Here is a 25,365-nt window from a genome sequence, read left to right on the forward strand (position 1 = left end):
TTCTGACATGTTCAAATTACCTTCAGAAGCCATTAAGGAAGAGAAAATAAAAAGCGGATCTGAAGACAAGTAAGAGACAAGTGGTTCATCAATTTGAATTCACCTTGAAGCCATCAGTGATAGTGAGCAGAAAAGATGAGGGTTAAAATACCCTGTTGTTAAGCGTTCCCTGCTCAAAGGTCTATTCTTATGAAGGCAAACATTTTGATGATACCAGGGCTTTTCTTGAACATAGTCTTTTGTTTTTTAGTCTTGGATCCTTGACAATATGTATAAATAGTGGTTGTTTTCCTACATTTTTAAACCATCATAGAGATAACTGAACTTTATGCAATTAAATGCAATGGTACACTTGAAACTGAAACATAAACTTCCTGAACTATAATGGGGAACTCTTTGACAATAGTTTATATCAGTGTTTTCCAAAATACAGCATAATTGGTAATATTGGCATTTAAAAAAGGTAAAATAGAAATGAGCAGAGTACGTTGTACAAAGTAAAGGAATTGTGTTGTTTGGGAAATTTTTAAATTCAGTATTTATATGTATGTGTTGAGTTGCAATGTAAAATGTATTTCTTATTGTAGGTCTTGATCAAAAATATTTGGAAAAACAATGATGTTTATATTATACAGACTCATTGGGTAATAGTTTCTATCCTGTACTTAGAAGATGTTACTCCCACATCAGACATATTAAAACTATTATCATTTTGAATAGAGTACTATGTATTTAATTAGAATTGGTGATAATTAGTTATTGTGGAATAGGGAAAAAACTGTGTCATATCATTAGAAAATTGTCTGTAACTCACTCAGGGAGAGCTTTCTCAAACTACACAATCCACCTCACACCTCCCAGTGGAGAATCCCTGCCAGTGAGAAGGAACCTGATGGGATGTTTCCTTTTCCTCTCATCTGTTAGGAAGGGGAAACAGAATAGAGACCCACTATCTTAGGCCGTCACTGAAGGAACTTTTACAGTTACAGATCATTATAGTTAGCTCTACTTTCTGGATTTCACCACTGTAACAGGCAAAACTAGATGGTGGAAGACAACAGTGGAGACCTGTCCTCATGGCTGTGACTGAAAAGGATTTGCTGCTTTATGACTGTATGCCGTGGACAAGGGATGCCTGGGCATCACCGTGTCATAGCTACCCTCTTGTTGCCACAAGGTAAGACTTAAGACAAAAAATAAAATGTCTATCCTCCTCTAAATCTACTAAAGAATTTTAAAATGAACTCTATTATCTTTTAGGCGGCTAAAATAACATTTAAGTAGCTGATGTAGTTGATTTAGACAAAAACTTTTCTTTCACAACTTTATTGATTATTTTGCAGCTCCTAGCTCAAAATAAATGGTTTCTGTCACTAGTATTTTTGCGTGTACTTTTTAAGTTGTTGAAGCAGCTTCCTAACTGCTCTTTTCAAGACTTGCTTAGTCATGAAGATAAGTAAATTGTTTTTTTTTCCTTTACTTTATTGACTGTGACTAGAAAACCACTGAAATAGTGGCAGCATTTTGACTGAGTGATGAAATCATTTAAACAAGACTGTGGTACCGTGGATAAACCACACAACTCAGCCAAAACATTCTTCAGCGTCTCTTTCTAGTATAAGAGTACATAATTTTGATTCCATCAAATAAACGTTTATTTGACCTGAAGCAACAGGATGTTTCTAGCATGTCCAATATGGGGAGTTGGAAGGGAAAAGAATAGAGAAATGTAGATTTGGGGACCAAGATGTCTTAAGAAATAACTAGAAAGTAGTTATCTAGTGTGAAACTAGAAAACATGTTCATGTTTGGTGTTATTTGGGCTTAAAAAAGAATCAGGTTTTGATCTAGCTCATAAACTACACATTAAAAGGGAGCCCCACAGAAAATACTTGGTAGTCAGAAAGGCTAAATGGTGGAGCCATCTGGTATGTCCCATTGGCAACAGTATGGGGGCTCCTGCTTTCAGCAGACAGAGAGTCACGTGAGGCAGAGTATTCTTCTATTCCAGGAAGACTTCTATGTTATGTAGGATTTCCTTCAATTTGCCAAGTTCCCTTACATATATCACTCTTTTTATAAAAATATAATTTTCACATAGCTTTTCAGGAGTTTCTGTGTAATTTAGAGCTGGAGGCCTTAGATCACAGAATAGAGATAAAGGATTTATTGAGCCTCAGAGTTAGGGAAGTGTGCCCTCATTAATTCCTTCAGGACATAATGGTCCTTCAGAAAGACTGAATTTAACCATCAGTTTCTCTGGTTTTATTTATTTATTTTTAAAATTCTCACTAAATTATAACCTCCTTGAGGTCAAGAACTTTGACTTAGCTCAGCATTTCCCATAATGCTTTGTGTATAGTAGGCCTTCAATAAATCTTAGTTGAAATAAATTCTCTTACTTAAATTAGAGTTTCTCTGTCTAAGTTATATTGGGAGCATGACAGGAATTGTAACAAACATGTAGACATGTCTCAGTAGATATAATTAGAGCAATTAAATTTATATTTTCTAAAGAGTTAGAGCTTATGAATATGACTGTCCAGATCTCTTAAGCTTAAATTTTATGGAAGAGGCTTATGCTCTAGTTATGATCATAGAATGCAAGGAGGGTAGCTATATCCTTTGACATTTCCTTAACTGGGTGTTACTGGAGGGATGGAGCAGAAACCTATGACATCCCCTAGATGAGCCTTTGTTCAATATAGAAATTACAATCTCATAAACAAATAATTTCTGGACATTGACTAGACTGGACCTAGACCACCAAGGTACTTTGGTACTAAACAAGGAAATGGGGTGGTTGTGTGGGTACTCTCAGTGTGGTATTAATTTGCAACTAAGGAAAAGATATAAGTAAGATTTAAAACTCTTAGAAAAAAAATACAGGAGTAGATCTTAATGATCTTGGCTTAGGCAGAGCCTTCTTAGATACAGCACCAAAGCAAAAGCAACAAGAGAATAAATAAATAAATTGGACTTCATCAAAGTTAAAGCCTTTTTTGCTTCATATGTCACCATTAAGAAAGTGAAAAAAACCCACAGAATGGGAGAAAATATTTGCAAATCATATATCTAATCTGGGACTTGTGTCTAGAAAATATAAAGAACTCTTACAACTCAATAATAAAAAGATAAATTACCCAATTAAAAAATGGGAAAAGGATCTGAGTAGACGTTTGTTCAAAGAAGAGATGCAAATGGCCGATAAGCACATGAAAAGGTGCTTGGCATAATTAGCCATCAGGGACTTGGAAATTAAAACCACAATGAGCTGTCACTTCCCACCCACTAGGATGGCTATAATTAAAAAGATAGTATGCAAGAGTAGACTAGGATGTAGGAGAAAATGGAACCTCATACACTACTGGTGGGAGTATAAAATGGTGCAGTTGATGTGGAAAAATCTGAAAGTTCCTGAAAAGGATAAACATAGAGTCACCGTATGACCCAGCAATTCCACTCCTAGGTTGTATATCCAAGAGAAATGAAAAATGTCCACACAAAAATTTATACATGAAAGTTCATAACAGCATCATTCATGACACCTAAACAGTGGAAACAATCCAAGTGTCTATCAGCTGATGAACAGATAAACAAAATGTGGCATATCCATACAATGGAATATTATTCAGCAATAAAAAAAATGTTCTGAGACACACTGCAGCATGGATGAACCTTGAAAACATTATACTAAGTGAAAGGAGCCAGATGCAAAAGACCACATATTGTATGATTCCATTTATATGAAATGTCCAGAATAGGCAAATCTATACAGACAGAAAGTAGATTCGTTGTTGCCAGGGGTTTTTTGGCGGGGGACGGGGAGGGAGTTGGGAGAAATAGGGAGTGACTGCTAGTGGTTATAGGGATTCTTTTTAGGGTAATGAAAATGTTCTAAGATTGTGCTGATGGTTGCAAAACTCTCATTACACTAAAGTCCATTGAACTATATACACTTTTAAGTGGTAAAGTATATGGTGTGTGAATTATATCTCAGTAAAGCTGTTATAAATAAAACAAACCCCAAAAGCCAACAAGATTTAATAGAAGGGAATAAGACCAATCCTTAAACTGAGTTTGAGTTCCTAATAGCTACTTATATTAGGTAATTAGGAGCATTGTTACTTAATCTTTCTGTGCCACAGATTTTTCATTTGTTAAGTGGACTCTAATGAGATAGAGTGGGTGTGAGTATTAATGAGTCAATACTTTTAAAATGCCTACAGTGGTACCTGACACATTGTAGGTGCTCAAGTAAGTGTTAGTTTCTTTAATTATAATAATTATTTATTATTAAGTGAAAATATGTCAAGGAAGAATTTGTGTAAAAAGTATAATTGGTTTTTTGACATTGTTAAAAGAAGAGCTTAGCTCTAAACCAACAGTTTTTACGAGTAGTGAAAGTTTCATATTAATGTGAGGAATTCAGATATATATTTGTTTTTGTTTTTTATTATTTATTGGCTGCATTGTATCTTCATTGCTGCATGTGGGCTTTCTCTAGCTGCGGCAAGTCAAGGCTACTCTTCGTTGCGGTGCGTGGGCTTCTCATTGTGGTGGCTTCTCTTCTTGTGGATCACGGGCTATAGGCACACGGGCTGTAGTAGTTGTGGCACACCGGCTCAGTAGGTGTGGCTCAAGGGCTCTAGAGCACAGGCTCAGTAGTTGTAGCACACGAGCTTAGTTGCTCTGTGACATGTGGGATCTTCCCAGACCAGAGCTCGAACCCTTGTCCCCTGCATTGGCAGGTGAATTCTTAACCATTGCACCACCAGGGAAGTCCCTCTTAATACGTTTAATTAATTAATGAAACAGAAAGGATTCTTCACTCCTTGCTTAGGAAGTACTGGTGGATTAGGAGCAAAGGTGACAGGCAGATGAGAGGTTTAGTTTTTCCATGTGGCTGTGTCGGCCAGATGGAATTGGTTTAAGTCACTTCTTGATAGAATTAAGGGGGCTTAATCATCCTCTGCCTCCCAGAGGGGTTAAAGTATCACCACTGAAAGAGACCAGAGGAGGAACCCAGACCAGAAGGTATCCAGTAGAGAGAAGCAAAGCCAGAAAGTGGTGTGCTTATGTCTTTTTAGTGTGGAGGAAAGAGGCAGTTTGAGATACATATGAGATACATAATGAGAAAGGGCTGACTGTTCACTTTCACTAATTCTAATACTTTGGAACATGTTCTTATGAGTGGATGAGACACACACATACACACACACAAGGGTAACATAAACATACAGAGAAGGAAAAGATTAAGGACTTTGATGATCCAGTAGCAAAGGTAGATAGTCCCTGATAAATTAAGAATTAATTGCAGTTCAAAAATCAAAGAAGGGAACTTCCCTGGTGGTGCAGAACCCGCCTGCCAGTGCAGGGGACATGGGTTCGAGCCCTGGTCCACGAAGATCCCACATGCTGCGGAGTAACTAAGCCTGTGTGCCACAACTACTGAGCCTGCACTCTAGAGCCCATGCTCCACAACAAGAGAAGCCACCGCTTGCTGCAACTAGAGTAAGCCCGCGCACAGCAACGAAGACCCCGTGCAGCCAAAAATAAATAAATAAAATAAGTAAATTTAAAAAAAAAAATCAAAGAAGGGCTTCCCTGGTGACTCAGTGGTTAAGAATCCACCTGCCAGTGCAGGGGACACGGGTTCGAACCCTCATCCAGGAAGATCCCACATGCTGCAGAGCAACTAAGCCCGTGCGCCACAACTACTGAGCCTGCACTCTAGAGCCCATGGGCCACAACTACTGAACCCACATGCCACAGCTATTGAAGCCCACGCACATAGAGCCCGTACTCTGCAACAAGAGAAGTCACCGCAATGAGAAGCTTGCACACCTCAGCGAAGAGTAGCCCCTGCTCGCCACAATTAGAGAAAGCCTGCGCCCAGCAATGAAGACCTAACACAGCCAAAAATAAATAAATAAAATAAATTTTAAAAATCAAAGAACACTGTTAGGGTCATATAAATTAACATGAGTTAACCATTTATATTGGCTTGCACATTTATAGATTCTTGGAAACCAAAAGTATGTGTGTGTGTGTTTACTTAATAGCTGATATTTTGGGATGGTTGAGGAATTAAGTAAAAACATGAAAGTGATAAATGAAGAGGATTTTTATTTTATTTATTTTATTTTTATTTTACACATTTCTTGAGGTTAAAGCCAGGTACAGGATACAGGTAGAAAAATAGATATAGGTGCCATGGATTTTGCAGGATGTGAATTTTGTAGTGTTTTCCTATAATCTTTCTTTGACTGGAAAAGAAAACGATCCAGAGAAAGTGTGGCTGCTTTATGATGTGGAAAATTGAGTGGTGTTGTGCTTATGGGACTTGCGGGGCAAAAGCTGCTGAAACGCCTTTGCATGAGCTCATCTAGCCTCCCCACTAAAGGGGCCTTTTGGCAGTGTGTTCTAACCAACTGCTGTGCAGCAAGAGTCCAGCAGCTGGTTTGAATTAGATTCCCTCTGCCAAATATTTCATAATCAAATCTGTAGGAAAAATTATCCTGGACTTTATATTTTTTAATGTCTGATTTGGGATTAGCAATCAAACTGAATTGGTAGAATACACCCTATCACTTTCCTCATACTTTGTCTTACTTGGATCATATGTGGAGTAGTTTTGAAACTTATTTAACTCTTGCTGAGATAGCTAATGTATAATTGGCATGTTGGTTCTACAGGGATCAGCCCAGGGAGGTGGTTCTCAAATTATACTTTCATATACCTCTGGGGATTCCTTCTTCAGGGGGTCTGTAAGTTCAAAACTATTTTCACAGTAATACTAAGATGTTGTTTGCTTTTTTCATTGTTGACATTTGCACTGAGGGTTGGTAAAATTGCTGGTACCTTAGCATGAATCAAGGCAGTTGGCACCAAACTGTATGGACTTGCAGGGAGAAAACATGCCAGTTTAACCTCAAAATGCCTTTGTTGAATCAGTAAAAATTACTAGTTTTATTTAATCTCAACCCTTGAGTATTCATCTTGTTAATAATCTGTGAGATGAAGTGGGAAGTGCTCAGAGTCCACTTCTGCTGCATACTGAGGTATGAGAGTTGTTGCAGAGGAAAGCATGTATGGTTGAGTTGCAAGCTGAACTAGCGGGCTTTTTCATGCAACACCATTTTTCACTTGAAAAAACAACTGGCTGACAAAACTGTGGCTGGTCAGACTTTGGTATTTGTCAGACTTTTTTTTCCTAAAATAACCAAAATGAATTTGTCATTTAAGGAAAACACTGATGGTATTTGTTAACAATTATAAATTTCTAGCTTTCAAACAAAAATTAGAATTCTGGAAAACTAGTATCTGTCTCTGTGAGTTTCATGGCTTCCCAATACTGAAAGACTTGTCTTATGAGATCATTGGTGATACTAGCAAATGTGATTTTTTGATATAATAAAATGCTTTTAACATTTGGAAAATGTGCATAACTCAATGAAAAAATATACTCCAAATGACCAATACATGATGCTACAAAATCATGCGAGGGTAAGAAAGATCTATTCAAGCTACAAGAGAGACCAAAGGATTATTTAATGTAACAGGATATGAAAACTTTATTGATAAGTTTTCAGATCCTACACTGCAACTAACGTTTAAGAATCCGCTTGTTGAGTTTTGGTTTGGTAGACAGAAAGATAACCACAATTATCTGAAAAGGCGATTAAATACTCCTTCCTTGTCCAACTGCCTAGCTGTGTGAGGCTCAGCATACTTAAACTGCATAGTGCAGCAGAATGCAGAAGCACATATAAGAATTCAGCTCTCTTTTATTAAGCTGGATATTAAAGAGATTTGCAAAAAATTTAAAACAATGCTATTCTTCACATTAATGTTTTGTTGTTGTTTTGGAAAATATTATTTTAATACAAATAAGTTATTTATATTAACATCTAACCATTTTATTTTTTATTTTTAAATGAATTAATATTTTAAAATTTTCTGTTTTAATTTCTCATTATAGTAAATATCAATAAATATAATCCGTATGAAGAAAAGTGTTTTGGAGTACTCAGTAGTTTTTAAACACTTTTTTAAAAAATAAATTTATTTTATTTAATTTATTTTTATTTTTGGCTGCGTTCGGTCTTTGTTGCTAAGCACAGGCTTTCTCCAGTTGCGGCGAGCAGGGGCTACTCTTCATTGCAGAGCGCAGGCTTCTCATTGCGGTGGCTTCTCTTGTTGGGAGCACGGGCTCTAGGTGCTCGGGCTTCAGTAGTGGTGGCACAGGGGCTCCGCAGTTGTGGCTTGCGGGCTCTAGAGCACAGGCTCAGTAGTTGTGGCCCACGGGCTTAGTTGCTCCGCGGCATGTGGGATCTTCCCGGACCAGGGCTTGAACCCATGTCTCCTGCATTGGCAGGAGGATTCCTAACCACTGCACCACCAGGGAAGCCCCCTCAGTTTTTAAGAGTGTTGAAGTGTCCTCAACAAACGGTCCTCCTTTGTTGAAGACCAAAAAGTTGGCAAACCAATAGTTTTGCGCTTCTCAACTGGGGCTACACATTTGAATCATCTGGAGAACTTTTAGTAAAATACGGTTGACTGGGCCCCACCCTAGACCAGTTAAATCTGAATGTTTGAGGACGGAGCCAGACATCAGTAATATTTAAAAGCTGTGCACCAGGTGATTCTATATAGAGCCAGGACTGAGAACTATAGTAATTAACTTGGCTAAACCAGTTGGTAGATCAGAAGAAACTGCCTTTTCCTTGAGATACACAGGCTTGTCTTTTATCTGAACCAGTAGTGACTCCCTGGCAATGAAAGGAAATGTGAAGGAGCATCCATTTACTCTTAGATGTCATCTTGCTCAGGTTACTGCTAGAGGAGTTAAGGAAGGAACTAGCAAATTTGTAGAAAAAATATTACAGGTATACAGCCTACAGTGAAGCTAAGAACAAGCCATTTTATTTATTTCTCTTTGGTATACATTTCTCACCCAAGTTTTTAAAAATCCTATGTGGAAAACATTATCTGCTGAGTGATTCCTTATAGTGAGGTACCGTGTTTGTTCTGTTATACTGATCTACCTCGAACTTGTTAAAAATAGGGAAAATATTTTTAGAAGAAGTGAATAAATTAAACTATATTAAATGGTTGTCTTGAAACAAAGTGTTGAATAGTTTAATGACTTTAAAGAGAACTGCTTTCTCTTTTTTCCATATGTATACTTCACTGTTACTTTTTTAGCAGCTTTATTGTGATATGTCATATAACATACCGTTCACCCATTTAAAGTATAAAGTTTAATGGTTTTTAATATGTTCACAGAGTTACACAATCAATATTAGGACACTTTCATCACCCCAGAAAGAAACTCCTTACCCGTTAGTAGTCACTCTTCATTTTCCCCTCCCCCAGGCCTAAGCAATCACAAATCTACTTTCTGGCTCTATAGATTTGGCCTATTCTGAACATTGCATATATGTGGAATCATGTTATAGAGCCCTTTATGTCTGACTTCTTTCACTTTGTGTAATGTTTTCAAGGTTTATCCAAGTTGGAGCACATGTCACAACTTCATTCCCTTTCAAGGCTGAATGATATTCCATTGTATGGATATAGCACATTCATCAGTTGATGGCCATTTGAGTTATTTCCACTTTTTTGACTAGACTGTTATGAATAATGCTGCTGTAACACTCAGGTACAACTTTTTGTGTGAACATATTATTTTTTTTTGTTTTTTGGCTGTGTTGGGTCTTCGTTGCTGTGCATGGGCTTTCTCTAGTGGAGAGTGGTGCACAGGCTTCTCATTGCGGTGGCTTCTCTTGTAGCAGAGCACAGGCTCTAGGAGAGCAGGCTTCAATAGTTGTGGCACATGGACTCAGTAGTTGTGGCATGTAGGCTCAGTAGTTGTGGCTCACGGGCTCTAGAGTGCAGGCTCAGCAGTTGTGGAGCTCTGGCTTAGTTGCTCTACAGTATGTGGGATCTTCCCGGACCAGGGCTCAAACCCATGTCCCCTGCATTGGCAGGCGGATTCTTAACCACTGCGCCACCAGGGAAGTCCCTCTTTTCACTTTCTTGATAGTGTCATCTGAAGCACAGAATTTTTTAATTTTGATGAAGTCCAATTTATCAGTCTTATATCGCTTGCATTTTCTGTGTTATATCTAAGAAGGCTTTCCCTAATCCAATGTCACAAAGACTTAATCCTGTGTTCTCTTCTAAAAGTTTTATAGTTTTAGCTCTACATTTCATTCTTTTATCCAAGTGAAGTCAGTTTTTATTATATGGTGTGAAGTAGTGGTCAAACTTTATTCTTTTGCATGTGAAAATCCAATTATCACAGTACCATTTATTGAAAAGACTTCTTTCTCCATTGAAGTCCCTTGACATCCTTGTCAAAAATCAGTTGATCGGGCTTCCCTGGTGGCACAGTGGTTAAGAATCCGCTTGCCAATACAGGGGACATCGGTTCGAGCCCTGGTCCGGGAAGATCCCACATGCTGCGGGGTAACTGGGCCCGTGAGCCACAACTACTGAGCCTGCGCGTCTGGAGCCTGTGCTCCGCAACAAGAGAGGCCGCGACGGTGAGAGGCCCGCGCACCGCGATGAAGAGTGGCCCCCGATAGCCACAGCTAGAGAGAGCCCTCGTGCAAAAACGAAGACCCAACACAGCCCAAAATAAATTTAAAAAAAAAAAATCAGTTGATCATAAATGTGAGGGTTTATTTCTGGACTCTCAGTTTTATAGTTTAGTGGTAAGTTTTGAAATCAGAAGTGTGAGTCCTCCAACTTTGTTCTTTTTCAAGATTATTTTGGCAATTCAAAATCCCTGGGGCATGTTTTTTCCATGTCTATTACAGTGATCATGTGGGTTCTGTCCTTTAGTCTATTTATATGGTTTTACTTATCAATTTATAAGTCAGTCAATTTAAAAAGAATTTTTTAAATCAAATTAATTTATAAATCAATTACAATATTGATTTTTGGACATTAAACCAACCTTGCACTTCTGAGATAAATCTTATTTGGTCATGCTGGATTGAATTTGCTAGTAATTTGATGAGGATTTTCGTGTCTTATATTTATACATGATATTGGTCTGTAGTTTTCTTTTCTCGAGCTGTCTTTGGATTGGATGTTAGGATATTACTGGCCTCATAGAAAGAGTTGGGAGGTATTCCTGCCTCTTCTGTTTTTTTGGAAGACTTTATAAAGAATTGGCATTGATTCTTCTTTAAATATTTGGTAGAATTCATTAGCAAAGCCATCTGGGATTAAGATTTTCTTTGTTGCAAGTTTTTCACTGTTAGTTGAAGGGATTTTTTTTTTTTTTTTTTTTGCGGTACGCGGGCTTCTCACTGCTGTGGCCTCTCGCGTTGCGGAGCACAGGCTCCGGACGCACAGGCTCAGTGGCCATGGCTCACGGGCCCGGCCGCTCTGCAGCATGTGGGATCTTCCCGGACCGGGGCACGAACCCCTGTCCCCTGCATCGGCAGGTGGACTCTCAACCACTATGCCACCAGGGAAGCCCAGGTGAAGGGATTTTTAAAATATGTTTTAAACCACCCAGCCTTTTTGGCACCAGGGACTGGTTTTGTGGAAGACATTTTTCCATGGACTGGGCAGGGGTGGGCGGGGCGGGGATGGTTAAGGTGGTAATGCAAGCAATGGGGAGTGGCACATGAAGCTCTGTTCTTTCCCTTTTATCTGAAAATAGTTTTTAAGATTATTCTTTTTTTTTTTTTTTTTTTTTTTCCGGTACGCGGGCCTCTCACTGTTGTGGCCTCTCCCGTTGCGGAGCACAGGCTCCGGACGCGCAGGCTCAGCGGCCATGGCTCACGGGCCCAGCCGCTCGCAGCATGTGGGATCTTCCCGGACCGGGGCACGAACCTGTGTCCCCTGCATGGGCAGGTGGACTCTCAACCACTACGCCACCAGGGAAGCCCAGTTGAAGGGATTTTTAAAATATATAAAAGTGTTTGAGAATTGCCATATTATCCATTATGATAGAATACTCAGGACTTAACTTGTGTATTTTCTGCTCTAGATCTGACATTTTCCAAGAAGCCTCACTTTCTTATTTTTTTGAGGGGATGGGGGTTCAATTTGGGCACTAACTACATTTGTTACTATTGGATTAGTTATTGTTTATAGGCCTTTGTTGATGGACAGAGGTAGGAAGTATGTGTAAGTGTGTATATATATACATATATATATTTTTTAAACATAAAATACACAGTTCACACTGATACTCCATTTCAAGTTTGAGACTACAGTGTAATCACTTAATGTCTTCTATCTTAAATCTGGTTTTCCTTTTTCCCATATCCAGTATTGCAGATCTTAAGGACACCAGAGATGATCACAGTAGAACATCCCATAATTGCATTTTTGCTTTATCCCACATTACATATCAGAATAGTACTACTATTATTACTACTACAACGTTATCACCAACAGTATAATTACTGAAAGTAGTTGAAAAAAATTTTTTGCAGCTTCTTTTTTGTACTTTTTTAGTGGTTTCTCCTGGTTCTGTCAGTTCTGCACTAAACTCCCTGTCCACACTTTCTTATCCCCCTTTGTTGATCTCTACTTATCTTCCAGATTTCTTTTTTTCTTTTCTTTTCTTTTTTTTTTTGGCCCGCACCATGCCAAAAGAAAAAAAAGGGATCTTAGTTTCCCAACCAGAGATTGAACCTCGAGCCCCCTGCATTGGAAACGCAGAGTCTTAACCACTGGACCCCCAGGAAAGTCCCCTGGATTTCTAAACATTGGCTTATTTCAGGGCTCAGATCTCTATCAACTACCCTGTCCCTCTGGTGATTGTATCTGATACCATAGCTTGAAATATCACTTATACACTGACAACTCCCAAATTTATATATCCAGACAGAATCACAGACTTATATTCTGACTGCCTATTTAACACATCATTTGCATATTTATGATCACTAGGAAGCACACTCTGTAGCAAAAGTAATATAAAATAATAAAATAGGTGTTTATTTCTTTCTTATGTAAAAGAAAACAGCCATCCTTAGCAAGAGGCTTCTACCCTTCAAGGTTGCGTCATGGCTCAAGATGGTTACTGGAAGCTTTAGCCATCGTATCCAAATTGTAGCCAGGAGGAAGAAGAGGAAAAGGACAGAAGGGGTACATACCTGCTGCCTTGTTCTCCAGTTGTGGGGCTTTTCTGGTAATCCTACCCATTAACAGCTTGCAGTTCATTGGACATCTCTTTCTTCAGAGAAGTTTGGGAAATACTCTTTTTATCTGTGCATGTTGTCATTCGGGATAAAGGCAGCTTTCTATTTCTAAGGAAGAATGAGAGAATGAATATTGAATAGGCAAGTAGAGTTTTAAGAGTTCTTTGTGGGGACTTCCATGGTGGTGCAGTGGTGAAGAATCTGCCTGCCAATGCAGGGGACACGGGTTCGATCCCTGGTCCAGGAAGATCCCACATGCTGCGGAGCAACTAAGTGCGTACACCACAACTACTAAGCCTGTGCTCTACAGCCCGCGAGCCACGACTACTGAGCCCTTGTGCCACAACTACTGAAGCCTGCATGCCTAGAGCCTGTGCTCCGCAACAAGAAAAGCCTTCACAATGAGAAGCCCATGCACTGCAACGAAGAGTGGACCCCTCTCACCACAACTAGAGAAAGCCCACGCGCACAGCAACAAAGACCCAATGCGGCCAAAAATAAAATTAATTAATTATTTATTTATTTAAAAAGTGATCTCTTAAAAAAATAAAACCTTCTTTGTGTATTTTGGATACAGTCCTTTACCAGGTATATGTTTTCATAAATTTTCTTCTACTTTGTGGCTTGTCTTTTCACTCTCTTAACAGTGTTTTTCAAAGAGCAAATGTTTTTAATTAATGAACTCCAACTTAATCATTTTTTTCCTTTATGGATCATGCTTTTGGTGTTGTATCTTTTTAGATTACTTAGATTTTCTGTTAAAATGTCTTCTTGAAGTTTTACACTATTACATTTTACGTTTAGCTCTAAGATGTATTTTGAGTTAATTTTTGGGAAGAGTGTAAGTTCTTCCAAAACAGAAAGCACCAGACCCAGATGAGTTCACTGGTGAATTCTACCAAACATTTAAGGAAAAAATTCCCTACAGTCTCTTTCAAAGGATTGAAGCAGAGGGAATACTTCCTAACTCATTCTATGAGACTAGCATTATGCTAATACCAAACCCAGACAAAGACATTATAAGAAAAATACAGACCAATATCTCTCATGCGCGTAGATGTAAAAATCCTCAAAACAATACTATCAAATCTAATCCAAAAAAGTATAAAAATAATTATACATCACAACCAAGTGGGATTTATTTTAGATATGCAAGGCTGGTTCAACATTTGAAAATCAATTTGCACAGGGACTTCCCTGGTGATCCAGTGGTTAAGACTCCACACTTCCACTGCAGGGGGCACGGGTTCGATCCCTGATAAGGGAACTAAGATCCCACATGCTGCATGGTGTGACCACCCTGCCACAAAAAAAAAAGAAAATGAATTTGTGTAATCCATCACGTCAACAAGCTGAAGAAGAAAAATCATATCATATCAGGAGATACAGGAAAAGCATGTGACAAAATGCAACACCCATTCATGATTAAAACTTTCAGTAAACTAAGAATAAATGGTAAATTCTCAACTTGATAATGACTACCTACAAAAAATCTACAGCTGGGCTTCCCTGGTGGCGCAGTGGTTGAGTCCGCCTGCCGATGTAGGGGACGCAGGTTTGTGACCCAGTCTGGGAAGATCCCACATGCCGTGGAGAGGCTAGGCCCATGAGCCATGGCCACTGGGTCTGCGTGTCCGGAGCCTATGCTCCACAACGGGAGAGGCCACAGCAGTGAGAGGCCCGCATACCACACACACACACACACACACACACACACACACACACACAATCTACAGCTAACATCATAATTAATGATGAGAAACACAAAGCTTTTCCACTAAGATCAGGCCCAAGGCAAGGATGTTCCCCTCTTGCCACTCCTTTCAACATCATACTGGAAGTCTTTGCTAATGCAGTAAGGCAAGAAAAGGAAGTAAAAGGTATACAGGTTGAAAAGGAAGACATAAAACTATCTTTGTTCTCAGAAGACATGATAATCTATGTAGAAAATGGAAAAGAATTGGCAAAAAACTCCTGAAACTAATAAGCTCTTATAGCATGGTTGCAGGATACAAGATCAGTGGACAAAAGTCAATTGCTTTCCTATATACTAACAATGAACAAGTGGAATTTGAAGTTAAAAACACAATGCCATTTACATTAGCACCCCCCAAAATGAAATACTTAAATATAAATCTAACAAAATGTGTTCAAGATCTATATGAGGAAAACTCCAAAACTCTGATGAACAAAATCAAAGAAGAACTAAATAAATAGATATTCCATGTTCATAGAACGGAAGACAATATTTTCAAGATGTCAGTTTTTCCCAGTCAGAATTTTAGCAAGTTATTTTATAGATATTGAAAAACTGATTCTAAAGTTTATATGGAGAGGCAAAAGACCCAGAAGAGCCAACACAAAATTGAAGAACAAAGTTGGAGGACTGATGTTACCCAACTTCAAGACTTACTATAAAGCTGCAGTAATCAAGACAGTGTAGTGTTGATGAAAGTACAGACAAATATGTAGATCAGTGAAACAGAATAGAGAGCTCAGAAATAGACCCCTGTAAATATCATCAACTACTCTTTGACAAAGTAGCAAAGGCACTACAGTGGAACAAATATAGTCTTTTTCAATGAATCATGCTGGAACAACTAGATATCCACATGTAAAAAAATTTTGCCCTTCACCAGAATTAACTCAAAATGGATCATAGACCTAAGTGTAAATTATAAAACTCCTAGATGGTAACTGGAGAAAACCTAGATGACCTTGAGCATTATAATGGCTTTTTTAGATACAACACCAAAGACATGATTTATGAAAGAAATAATTAATAAGCTGGGCTTCATTAAAACTAAAAATTTCAGTTCTGTGAAAGACAGTGTCAAAGAATTAGAAGAGAAGGCACAGACTAGGAAAAATACTCACAAAAGACACATCAGATAAATGACTGTTATCCAAAATAATACAAAGAGTTATTGAAGCTCAACAGTAAGAAAACAAACAACTTGGGAATTCCCTGACCGTCCAGTGGTTAGGACTCCATGTTTCCACTGCAGGGTGCATGGGTTTGATCCCTGGTCGGGGAACTAAGATCCTGCAAGCCATGCAGCACAGGCCAAAGAATGAAAACAACTTCATTAAAAAATGGACCAAGGACAACATGAATAGATGCCCCACCAAAGAAAATATACAGTTCGCAAATAAGAATATGAAAATATGTTTCACATCACATATCATCAGGGAAATGCAAATTAAACCACTACACACTTATTAGAATAGCCAGTATCCAGTACACTGACAACACCAAATACTGGCAAGGATATGGAGCAACAGGAACTCTCATACAATGGTGGTGGGAATGCAAAATGGTACAGCCACTTTGACAGAGTTTGGTGGTTTCTTACAAACATTTTCTTACCTTACAACCCAGAAATTCCACTCCTTGGTTTACCCAAAGGAGTTGAAAAATTATATTTTAAAAAAGCCTATGCAAAGATGTTTATTATAGCCACTTTATTCTTTTTTTTTTTAGAATTGATGTATAGTTGATTTGCAATGTGTTAATTTCTGGTATACTCAGCTTTATTCTTAATTGTCAAAACTTGGAAGCAACCAAGGCATCCTTCAGTAGGTGAATGGATAAATAAACTGTGGTAGACCCAGACAATTCAGCGCTAAAAAAAAATGAGCTATCAAGCCTGAAAAGACATGGAGGAACCTTGAATGCATATTACTAAGTGAATGAAGCCAATCTGACAGGGCTTTATACTGTGACATTTTGGAAAAAGTACGACTATGGAGATAATAAAAAGATGAGTGGTTGTACGGAGAGGGACAATGAATAGGCAGTGCACCGAGGATTTTCAGAGCAATGAAAATTCTCTGTATATTATAGTGATGGCTATATGTCTTTATATATTTGTCAAAACCTATAGAATACACAACACCAAGAGTGAACCCTAAAGTAGACTCTGGACTTTGAGTGATTATGATGTGTCAGTATAGGTTTATCCTTGGTAAAAAAGTGCCATGCTGTTGATACTGATAATGGGGGAGGATACGCATGTGTGGGGGCCTATTTCTTAATCAGAATTGAATCTTTTGATACGCATGGCCTCTTGGGAGCATAAACAAAGCTAATGGGAAATGGGGGCCTTGGGCCATCCAGCCTAGTGTTCTGCCTGTGACACCAGGGGTCATTTTATGGGAAAACAGAATGGTATCTACTTCAAAGACTATAATCTTTTTTTGAAATACACTTATCTAAAAACTGCTGATGGCTTTTATAATTTTCTGCTTATTAATCAGCATAAAATCAGAGGACATTTTCCTCTGACAGTGCATTAATTACTTTTGATATTTGTTTGTGGTTCTAGGTTGGTTCATTCTGGCTCCGGATGTCGATCACCCTCACTTGGATCTGACCTTACGTTTGCTACCAGGACAGGCTCTCGGCAGGGCATTGAGATGCATCTCTTCCGGGTGGAGACGCATCGGGATCTATCGACCTGGACCCGGATACTTGTTCAGGGTTGCCATGCTGCTGCTGAGCTGATCAAGGAAGTCTCTCTAGGTACAGATCCTAGCATTTCATTTCTAATAGTAATTAAATGGAACTGTTATACTTTATTTTAAGGTAAAAACCATTATCCTGTATGCCAGACTTAAAAATGTTCTGAAATAAGGCACCTTAAAGTGATCACGATGGAAAGAAACTGGGTTTCTCTGTTTCGGTAGCAAAGTTTTCATGAGCTTTTTACGTGGCTCTGAACACATTTACAACACTCTCTGTACAACATGGTAGTTTTACTGTTCATTATTTAAATCTTTATAGTGTAAGGACTCATTTACTAAATACTAGATGCATTGACCCTCTAGTTAAGATTTGGGACATGGATAGACACCTTTAAAAATATGAGCATCTGGGCTCCCCTGGTGGCGCAGTGGTTGAGAGTCCGTCTGCCGATGCAGGGGACACGGGTTCGTGCCCTGGTCCGGGAGGATCCCACATGCCGCGGAGTGGCTGGGCCCGTGAGCCATGGCCGCTGAGCCTGCGCGTCTGGAGCCTGTGCTCCACAACAGTGAGAGGCCCGCGTACAGCAAAAAAAAAAAAAAGAGGAGCATCTGGCAAAGCTTATAGCTGTAGAAAAGTAAAGAGAATTTGGAATAGGAGTCTCTCTTCCAAAGTTTGAAAATGTGTTGCCCAGTAAGTACTGAAATAAGCATCTAAAGGAAGTAAGTCTCATGGTCTCTTTCTATTGTTGAAGTGCCCTCTTGTGGCTTGTCTATATGAATTTGGAAGTATGGTTTCATACATATATATTTATGTATATGGTTATGTATAGATATTTCCAGATTGCTTTTCATTTTAACAAGAACAGAGAGTAGTCAAAATGAAGACACAGTTACAGTTTCTAATATGGTTTTAGTTACTTTGAATATCTTGATTGCAAGTTGGTTTACTTAGTTTTGCTCCTGTTTTCTAAGTATTTTATTTTATAAACATAGTTTTACAGAATTTATACAAAAAGAGAAAATGTTTTGAGAGCAGAATGTCTTGTGATTTATATTCCTTTCCATTGCTTTTGGAAAGTTAGGGATCTCCATGGCTTTAGAACTGCCTGGGCAGCATTTCCATGGGTCATCTAACACTGGCACAAGGAGAGCTTTTTCAATGTTGTCAAAGTAGCACAATTCTTCATCTATTTAGGACCTACTCTATATTTTCCTCACAACCACAATGATGATTCAAGCAATGACACCAGTGCCTAGATCCCACCTTGGATTTTGGCCAAAGCCACCACATCAGCAGTGTGGTTTCTCACTTTCTCACTTGCCTGTCTCCTATCCATTTTCTCTGTGGAGTGGTTGGTCACCACATTAAGGACTGTGGGGCTCTGGTTTTTGTCTTGGCCGCAGAATGTGCTTTCTGGGATGGGGAAGTCCTCAGTTGGAAAGTCTGGATGCTCTGTGTTCCTGTGTGGAGTCCGAGGGGTCAGGCCAGCACACTCATCGCTGGCATATGGGGTCACCATAATCTTCTTCAAGGATCCTGAGAGATATGCTTCACAAAACAAAGAGTGCAATGTGGCTTTTTAACACTTTTTAGTTTCGTGTTGCTTCTTTGGTGTCTGGCAGCTAAACTTCATACTACAGGAAACCAAAGTCTATTCAGTCCTTGGCTTACGGTTTTAAATACAGATGGCTTGAGGAGAGGGAGAATAAGGACCACCTGCTTCCTTATATTTTTAAATGGGCAAAAGAACATATTTTTTGGTAACTTTGAACTTTTTTGTTGTCATTCACAGCTCTATCTTAATATTACCTTGGTAAGACTTTCATTTCCACAATTCAGATCAATTGATGTACTTATGAATCACTTACTCTGTATTTAGAGTTGTGCCAGAAATATTAAACTGGCTGAAAGTAAACTGCTTTGATGAGAACCAGAATTTCTTTAAAATGTGTTTGTGTGTGTGTGTGCGTGTGCATACATGCATGCATGTACTCATGCGTGTAGGCACGTAGTCTGTTACGTCTTAATGTGATGTATATGCTTAGTGTACACATACATGTATGTACACATACATACATAAGCCAGCATGTCCTTCAGATGCATGTTATCACCTACTGTTAAACTATTGGGAGATTCAGAAAGGTTTATTTAAAACTATATTTGAAGCACATCGTACTACATATTCAGGTGTTTATGGTCTAAAGAAAGTCAGGAAGTTGACAAAAAAATCAGTTGAGCTTTTTTTTGTCTCTTATGTGTTTGGTTATGGTTTACGCATTTAGAAGAATTTCAGTGACTACTTGTAAGATTTGACTAGTGAATGCCATACGTTATCTTTATAATGTGCATTTAGTTTTAAGCCTTTATTAGATTATACTTAGAGTAGAATTGATCAGTAATCCTTCTGGTACACAAGGACTTTTTCCTTCTAGCAAATATAACTTTAAGATGACTAGGCAGAGAATGCAGTTAATACCCTCAGGTACATAAAACCATTTTCCATTTGTCACAGGAATTGAAAATATGAAAATACATACACTTCAGTGTGTGTAGTTGTTTGAACTTTAATAAGTATGCTTTTAAAAGCTTAATTTCGGGGCTTCCCTGGTGGCGCAGCGGTTGAGAGTCCGCCTGCCGATGCAGGGGACGCGGGTTCGTGCCCCGTTCTGGGAGGATCCCACGTGCCGCGGAGCGGCTGGGCCCGTGAGCCGTGGCCGCTGAGCCTGCGCGTCCGGAGCCTGCGCTCCGCAACGGGAGAGGCCACAGCAGTGAGAGGCCCGCGTACCGCAAAAAAAATAAAAATAAATAAAAATTTAAAAAAAAAAAAAAAGCTTAATTTCATCATAACAATTACCCATGCTGTTAAATTTTTTAAATCATACATGAACTTCATGAAGATACTTTATATTTCTGTAGCTTGGTGATATGAAGACTAAGAAGTAGAAGATATAGGTAGGAGTTGTGTTAAAAAGTATGCAGAGACTGTGCAAGAGGAGAAGAAAAATGGGCATTTTAAAGTATTTAGAGTGTTAGCATATATGAAAAAAGTTTGCTTTAACCATGTTGTTCTCAATTTCATAGAAATTCTCTTGAATCTCTTTTTGTTCCTCTACTCAACAAATATTGATTGAGTATATACTCTGCTTTTACTGACTATACTAAAATAAATAAGGTAAGTGTAGCCCCTTCCTTTGAAGTAGGAAAGACAGAAACAAAAAGAATAATAAGTACATGTTGGGGTTGTTATAAGTCACAAGTGAGATACATGTGTCATCTAACCCTAACACACAACTCTGTATGGCAAGTTTTATTACCTCCATTTTCAAGATAAAGAAATTTGGGTTAGTGTGGCTGGAACTTGAACTGGGATCTTTTCAAAATGCAGTGTCTTAAGCCTCTGCATTTCCTCCTCTAAATGATTTATTCTTATGGGCAGATTAAACTCCTGGAGGACATATACATTATCAGTTTCTCTTAATTCATTAAATCAACAAATGCTTAGTGTTTAATTGTTTACAAAGTACTATGCTTTGTGATGAGAGAAATAGAAACAAATAAGACCTGCTTCATGCCTTTGACCAAATAGCTATAAGAAAGGAACACAGCGTCATGTTCTTCTTTTTTAACTCTTGAGTGTGATTAGCCCACTGATTATACTTGATGGGCTGGCTTTTCCATGCAGTAACAGAGAATGCTACCTCATCCTTTCTTTGAGAGCATCCTGGGCAGCCCACTCAAAGCCCAGCCTGCAAGACCCACTCTCTTCTGGGTTGTTCTGGAAGGCCCAGAGGAGCCCAGGGTGACACAGCTCTGCAGCCACTGAAGGGTCTTACTGGAAACATCGGAGCCCCCAGAGCCCTCCTACCAAGTAACTGGCCCCAGAGCAGCAGAAACAGGACTTGCAGCATGGACTTACTTTGACATTAGAGTCCTTTTTAATTAATTAATTAACTAATTTAATTTTTAGCTGCATCGGGTCTTAGTTGCAGCACGCAGGATCTTTCGTTGCAGCATGCAGGCTTCTCTCTAGTTGTGGCACGCAGGCTCCAGAGTGTGTGGGCTCATTAGTTGTGGCGCCGGGGCTTAGTTGCCCTGCAGCATGTGGGATCTTAGTTCCCCCACCAGGGATCGGACCTGTGTCCCCTGTATTGGAAGGAGGATTCTTAACCACTGGACTGCAAGGAAAGTCCTAACATTAGCGTCTTTGTTCTTCATAATACACTGGTAATCACCAGCAGTCTCTCATTTTAAAAGACACAAAGTAGAAAACATAGATTGTATTTACCAGTATTCATCTCAGTGTAACAATGACATGGATTATTATTTATTATTAGTTAATGAGCCTTTTTTTCCTCTTAGCTTTATTAAATTTTTTACCATTAGGGAACTACTTAAAGAAAGTTATCTTTTTTTAAAATTTTTTAATTTTTTTAATTTTTGGTACGCGGGCCTCTCACTGTTGTGGCCTCTCCCATTGCGGAGCACAGGCTCCGGACGCGCAGGCTCTGCAGCCATGACTCACGAGCCCAGCCGCTCCGCGGCATGTGGGATCTTCCCGGACCGGGGCACGAACCCGTGTCCCCTGCATCGGCAGGCGGATTCTCAACCACTGCGCCACCAGGGAAGCCCGAAAGTTATCTTTAATATACATAATTACACTCAACAATATCCCCATGGTCTGAAAAAGCCAATGTCCCTGCCACTTAGCAGATTGTGAAGTAGTAACCAGAGCAGTAGAAGGAAAACCAGGGCAGGTGAGGACAGTAAGTGTCATGGAAGCCCAAGGAAGAGGATTTCAAGGAGAGGAATAGCCAGTAGGGTTAAATGTATCAGTTGGATGGTTTAGGCTGGAATTAAGAGAAAATGCCCTCTGAAATTAGATTAAACATTTAAGAAATGTATTTTAGATAGAAGAGAGAGAGCAAGCGTAAAGGGGGAGTGGGTCTTCTCTTCCCAGTCATAGGTTCATATCCACACCCTGGACCAATGGCAGTCACCAGGAGAAAGCTGTGCTCTGACTGGCCCAGAGACTATCTTCCCTTGAAGTTGAGGTCGTCCTTCCCTGAAACACATTAGGAGAGATTAGAAACCTGAATAAAATTGTAGTTTGGCTATAAAGGAATAATGTAGACAGCCAACAATGAGTCCTACAAGTATCAAGACTAGCTAAAGACGTGGGTCAGATTTAGGTACATGGAAATAATTGGTGCCCTTGGAGAGAGATTTTTAGGGGTGTGATGGCACTGGCAGCCTGCAGAGGGCTGAGGGTTGAATGGAAGGTGAACCATGGATAAACTGAGTGTAGACAGCTCTTTTAAGATATTTTGCTGTGAAGAGGAGGGGAGGGGAGTGGTAGAAAGAAGAAGGTAAAGAGTTGAGTAGTGGCATTTCTTATAATAATGAGAGAGACCTGAACATCTAAAAAAGTTAATGGAAGGGATCTGACTTAGAGGGAGGTGTTGAAAATGCAAAAGGAAGAAGGAATAATCAACCTTGGACAGTTTCTGGGATCTGGGATCCCAGTGGATGGGATCCAAAACACAGATGGAGGGATTGGTCTTAGCCTGGAAGAGGGACAGAGGGGAGAGAGGAGGAATTGGGTGGAAATGTATGTACACCCATATCTTAGCTGTTGAAGTGGGCATTGCCTTTCATTCCTGAGTAATTTGTGCCAAAGACACCCCTGGCTGTTACTCCATCCCTAACACCAAGTGCAATTGCAGGCTAATTTTATGTTGTTTGAATTATTAAAGTTGTATCATACTTGTATAACCTGAAAAACAATTTTTATTTTTTTGCCTAATGAACCATTGATTAGTCCCATACACCAAAACCATCATTGTAAAGAATTTTATAATATAATATTACTGAGAAACTAAAAAATATTAGAATTTTAGTTTGAGGATTTCCTGGGAAGTCTAGGGCTGAAAATAATGGATGGTACTGGGGCCCAAAGATTGGCCCTCTTTCCCCAATCCCAGTGTCTAATATTTACCCAATTAAATAAGGTCAGCATAATCATCTAGAATTGTACCTCCAAAACAGGTGTTAATGCTCTAGATCAGTAGTTCTCAACCCCAACTGCACTGTGAAATAGCCTGGAGAGCTTTTTAATAATATCGATACCTAAGGTCTACCTCCATAGATTTTATTTTATCTTATTTTTTTAACATCTTTACTGGAGTATAATTGCTTTACAATGGTGTGTTAGTTCCTGCTTCCTCCATAGACTTTAATTCAGTAGGCTAGGGCATTAAAAGGTCCAAAGGTTTGGGGGAACTTTAATGGGTTGAGAACCACTACTCTAGATTTTCAAATGAAAAACAGAATAGTTTATATTATTATTATTTGGGGGGGTACCAAATTACTTTATTTTAAAGAATGGTACTAAGGAAAGAACTTGTAGATGTTTTGGTACAACTTACAGAAAAGGTAAAGGTAACCCAAACATGCGTGCACTGCCTTGATGCAGGGAAGTCATCCCCGTGGCTACAGGAAGCCAGCCAGCCTAAGGCTTAGCTCTCATTATCACTGTTTCCCAGGGTGTGCTTGTCAAAGAGATACTCTGCCATGCCAGATTCGGGGGCCCCCATCTTGCTGAAGATTTTAGTTGAATCAAGACATCAGGATGGAGACTTCCCTGATGGCGCAGTGGTTAAGAATCTGCCAGCCAATGCAGGGAACACGGGTTTGATCCCTGGCCCGGGAAGATACCACGTGCCACGGAACAACTAAGCCCGTGAGCCACAACTACTGAGCCTGTGTGCCTAGAGCCCGTGCTCTGCAACAAGAGAAGCCACCGCAATGAGAAGCCCTCACACCCCAACAAAGAGTAGCCCCTGCTCGCCGCAACTAGTGAAAGCCCTCATGCAGCAACAAAGACCCAACACAGCCAAAAATAATAAATAAATAAATTAATTAATTTTTTAAAAAAGACATCAGGATGGTTATAACAAGCCACCTGGACCAGCTCAGAGCTTTGTTAATGAGGCCCAGATTCTGTCCCATCAGAATAGGGCCACTTCTCATAGGTGCCTGCCCACGCACACGCGCGCACACACACACACGCACACACACACTTTCTCTCTCTCTCTCTCTCCCTCCCTCCCCCATCCCCCACCCCCACCCCCACCACCGCCCCCATTAAAATCAGAGTCAGAGGCTTATTTCTCTTTGGTTCATTACTCCTGAGACCCTCTGAGGGTGAGGCAATCACATTGCCTCAACTGTTTTATTACTATTCAGGGAGAGGCTATTTAACTAAGACTATTAGGCACAACATTTTTATGGCCAGTTCATATTCTCATTCAAAATTATCTGGTGGGGCTTCCCCGGTGGCGCAGTGGTTGGGAGTCTGCCTGCCGATGCAGGGGACGTGTGTTCGTGCTCCGGTCCGGGAGGATCCCACGTGCCGCGGAGTGGCTGGGCCCGTGAGCCATGGCCGCTGGGCCTGCGTGTCCAGAGCCTGTGCTCCGCAACGGGAGCGGCCACAGCAGTGAGACGCCCGCGTACCGCAAAAAAAAAAAAATTATCTGGTATTGGGGCTTCCCTGGTGGCGCAGTGGTTGAGAGTCCGCCTGCCGATGCAGGGGACGCAGTTTCGTGCCCCGGTCCGGGAGGATCGCACATGCCACAGAGCGGCTGGGCCCGTGAGCCATGGCCGCTGAGCCTGCGCGTCCGGAGCCTGTGCTCCGCAACAGGAGAGGCCACAATAGTGAGA

The 25,365-nt window shown here is 39.8% G+C and overlaps 1 protein-coding gene across 3 annotated transcripts in view; it reads left to right on the forward strand.

Moving 5' to 3' along the window:
• SNTB2 (syntrophin beta 2) overlaps nucleotides 1–25,365 on the forward strand; it is a 94,024-nt gene that overhangs the window by 60,309 nt on the left and 8,350 nt on the right. For 2 of the 3 annotated variants that reach the window (XR_010837701.1, XM_059044861.2), the window contains exons 4-5: nucleotides 1,035–1,177; nucleotides 17,507–17,703. Coding sequence is in view for 2 of the 3 variants with exons in the window: in XM_059044861.2 (XP_058900844.1) it covers nucleotides 1,035–1,177; nucleotides 17,507–17,703 (340 nt within the window). In the remaining variant the exon portion in view is untranslated. The remainder of the gene's footprint in view (nucleotides 1–1,034; nucleotides 1,178–17,506; nucleotides 17,704–25,365) is intronic. The other variant, XM_067018663.1, reaches the window with a different exon arrangement.

Source organism: Kogia breviceps, chromosome 18 (genome assembly GCF_026419965.1).
Source record: "Kogia breviceps isolate mKogBre1 chromosome 18, mKogBre1 haplotype 1, whole genome shotgun sequence".
Lineage (NCBI taxonomy): Eukaryota > Metazoa > Chordata > Mammalia > Artiodactyla > Physeteridae > Kogia > Kogia breviceps.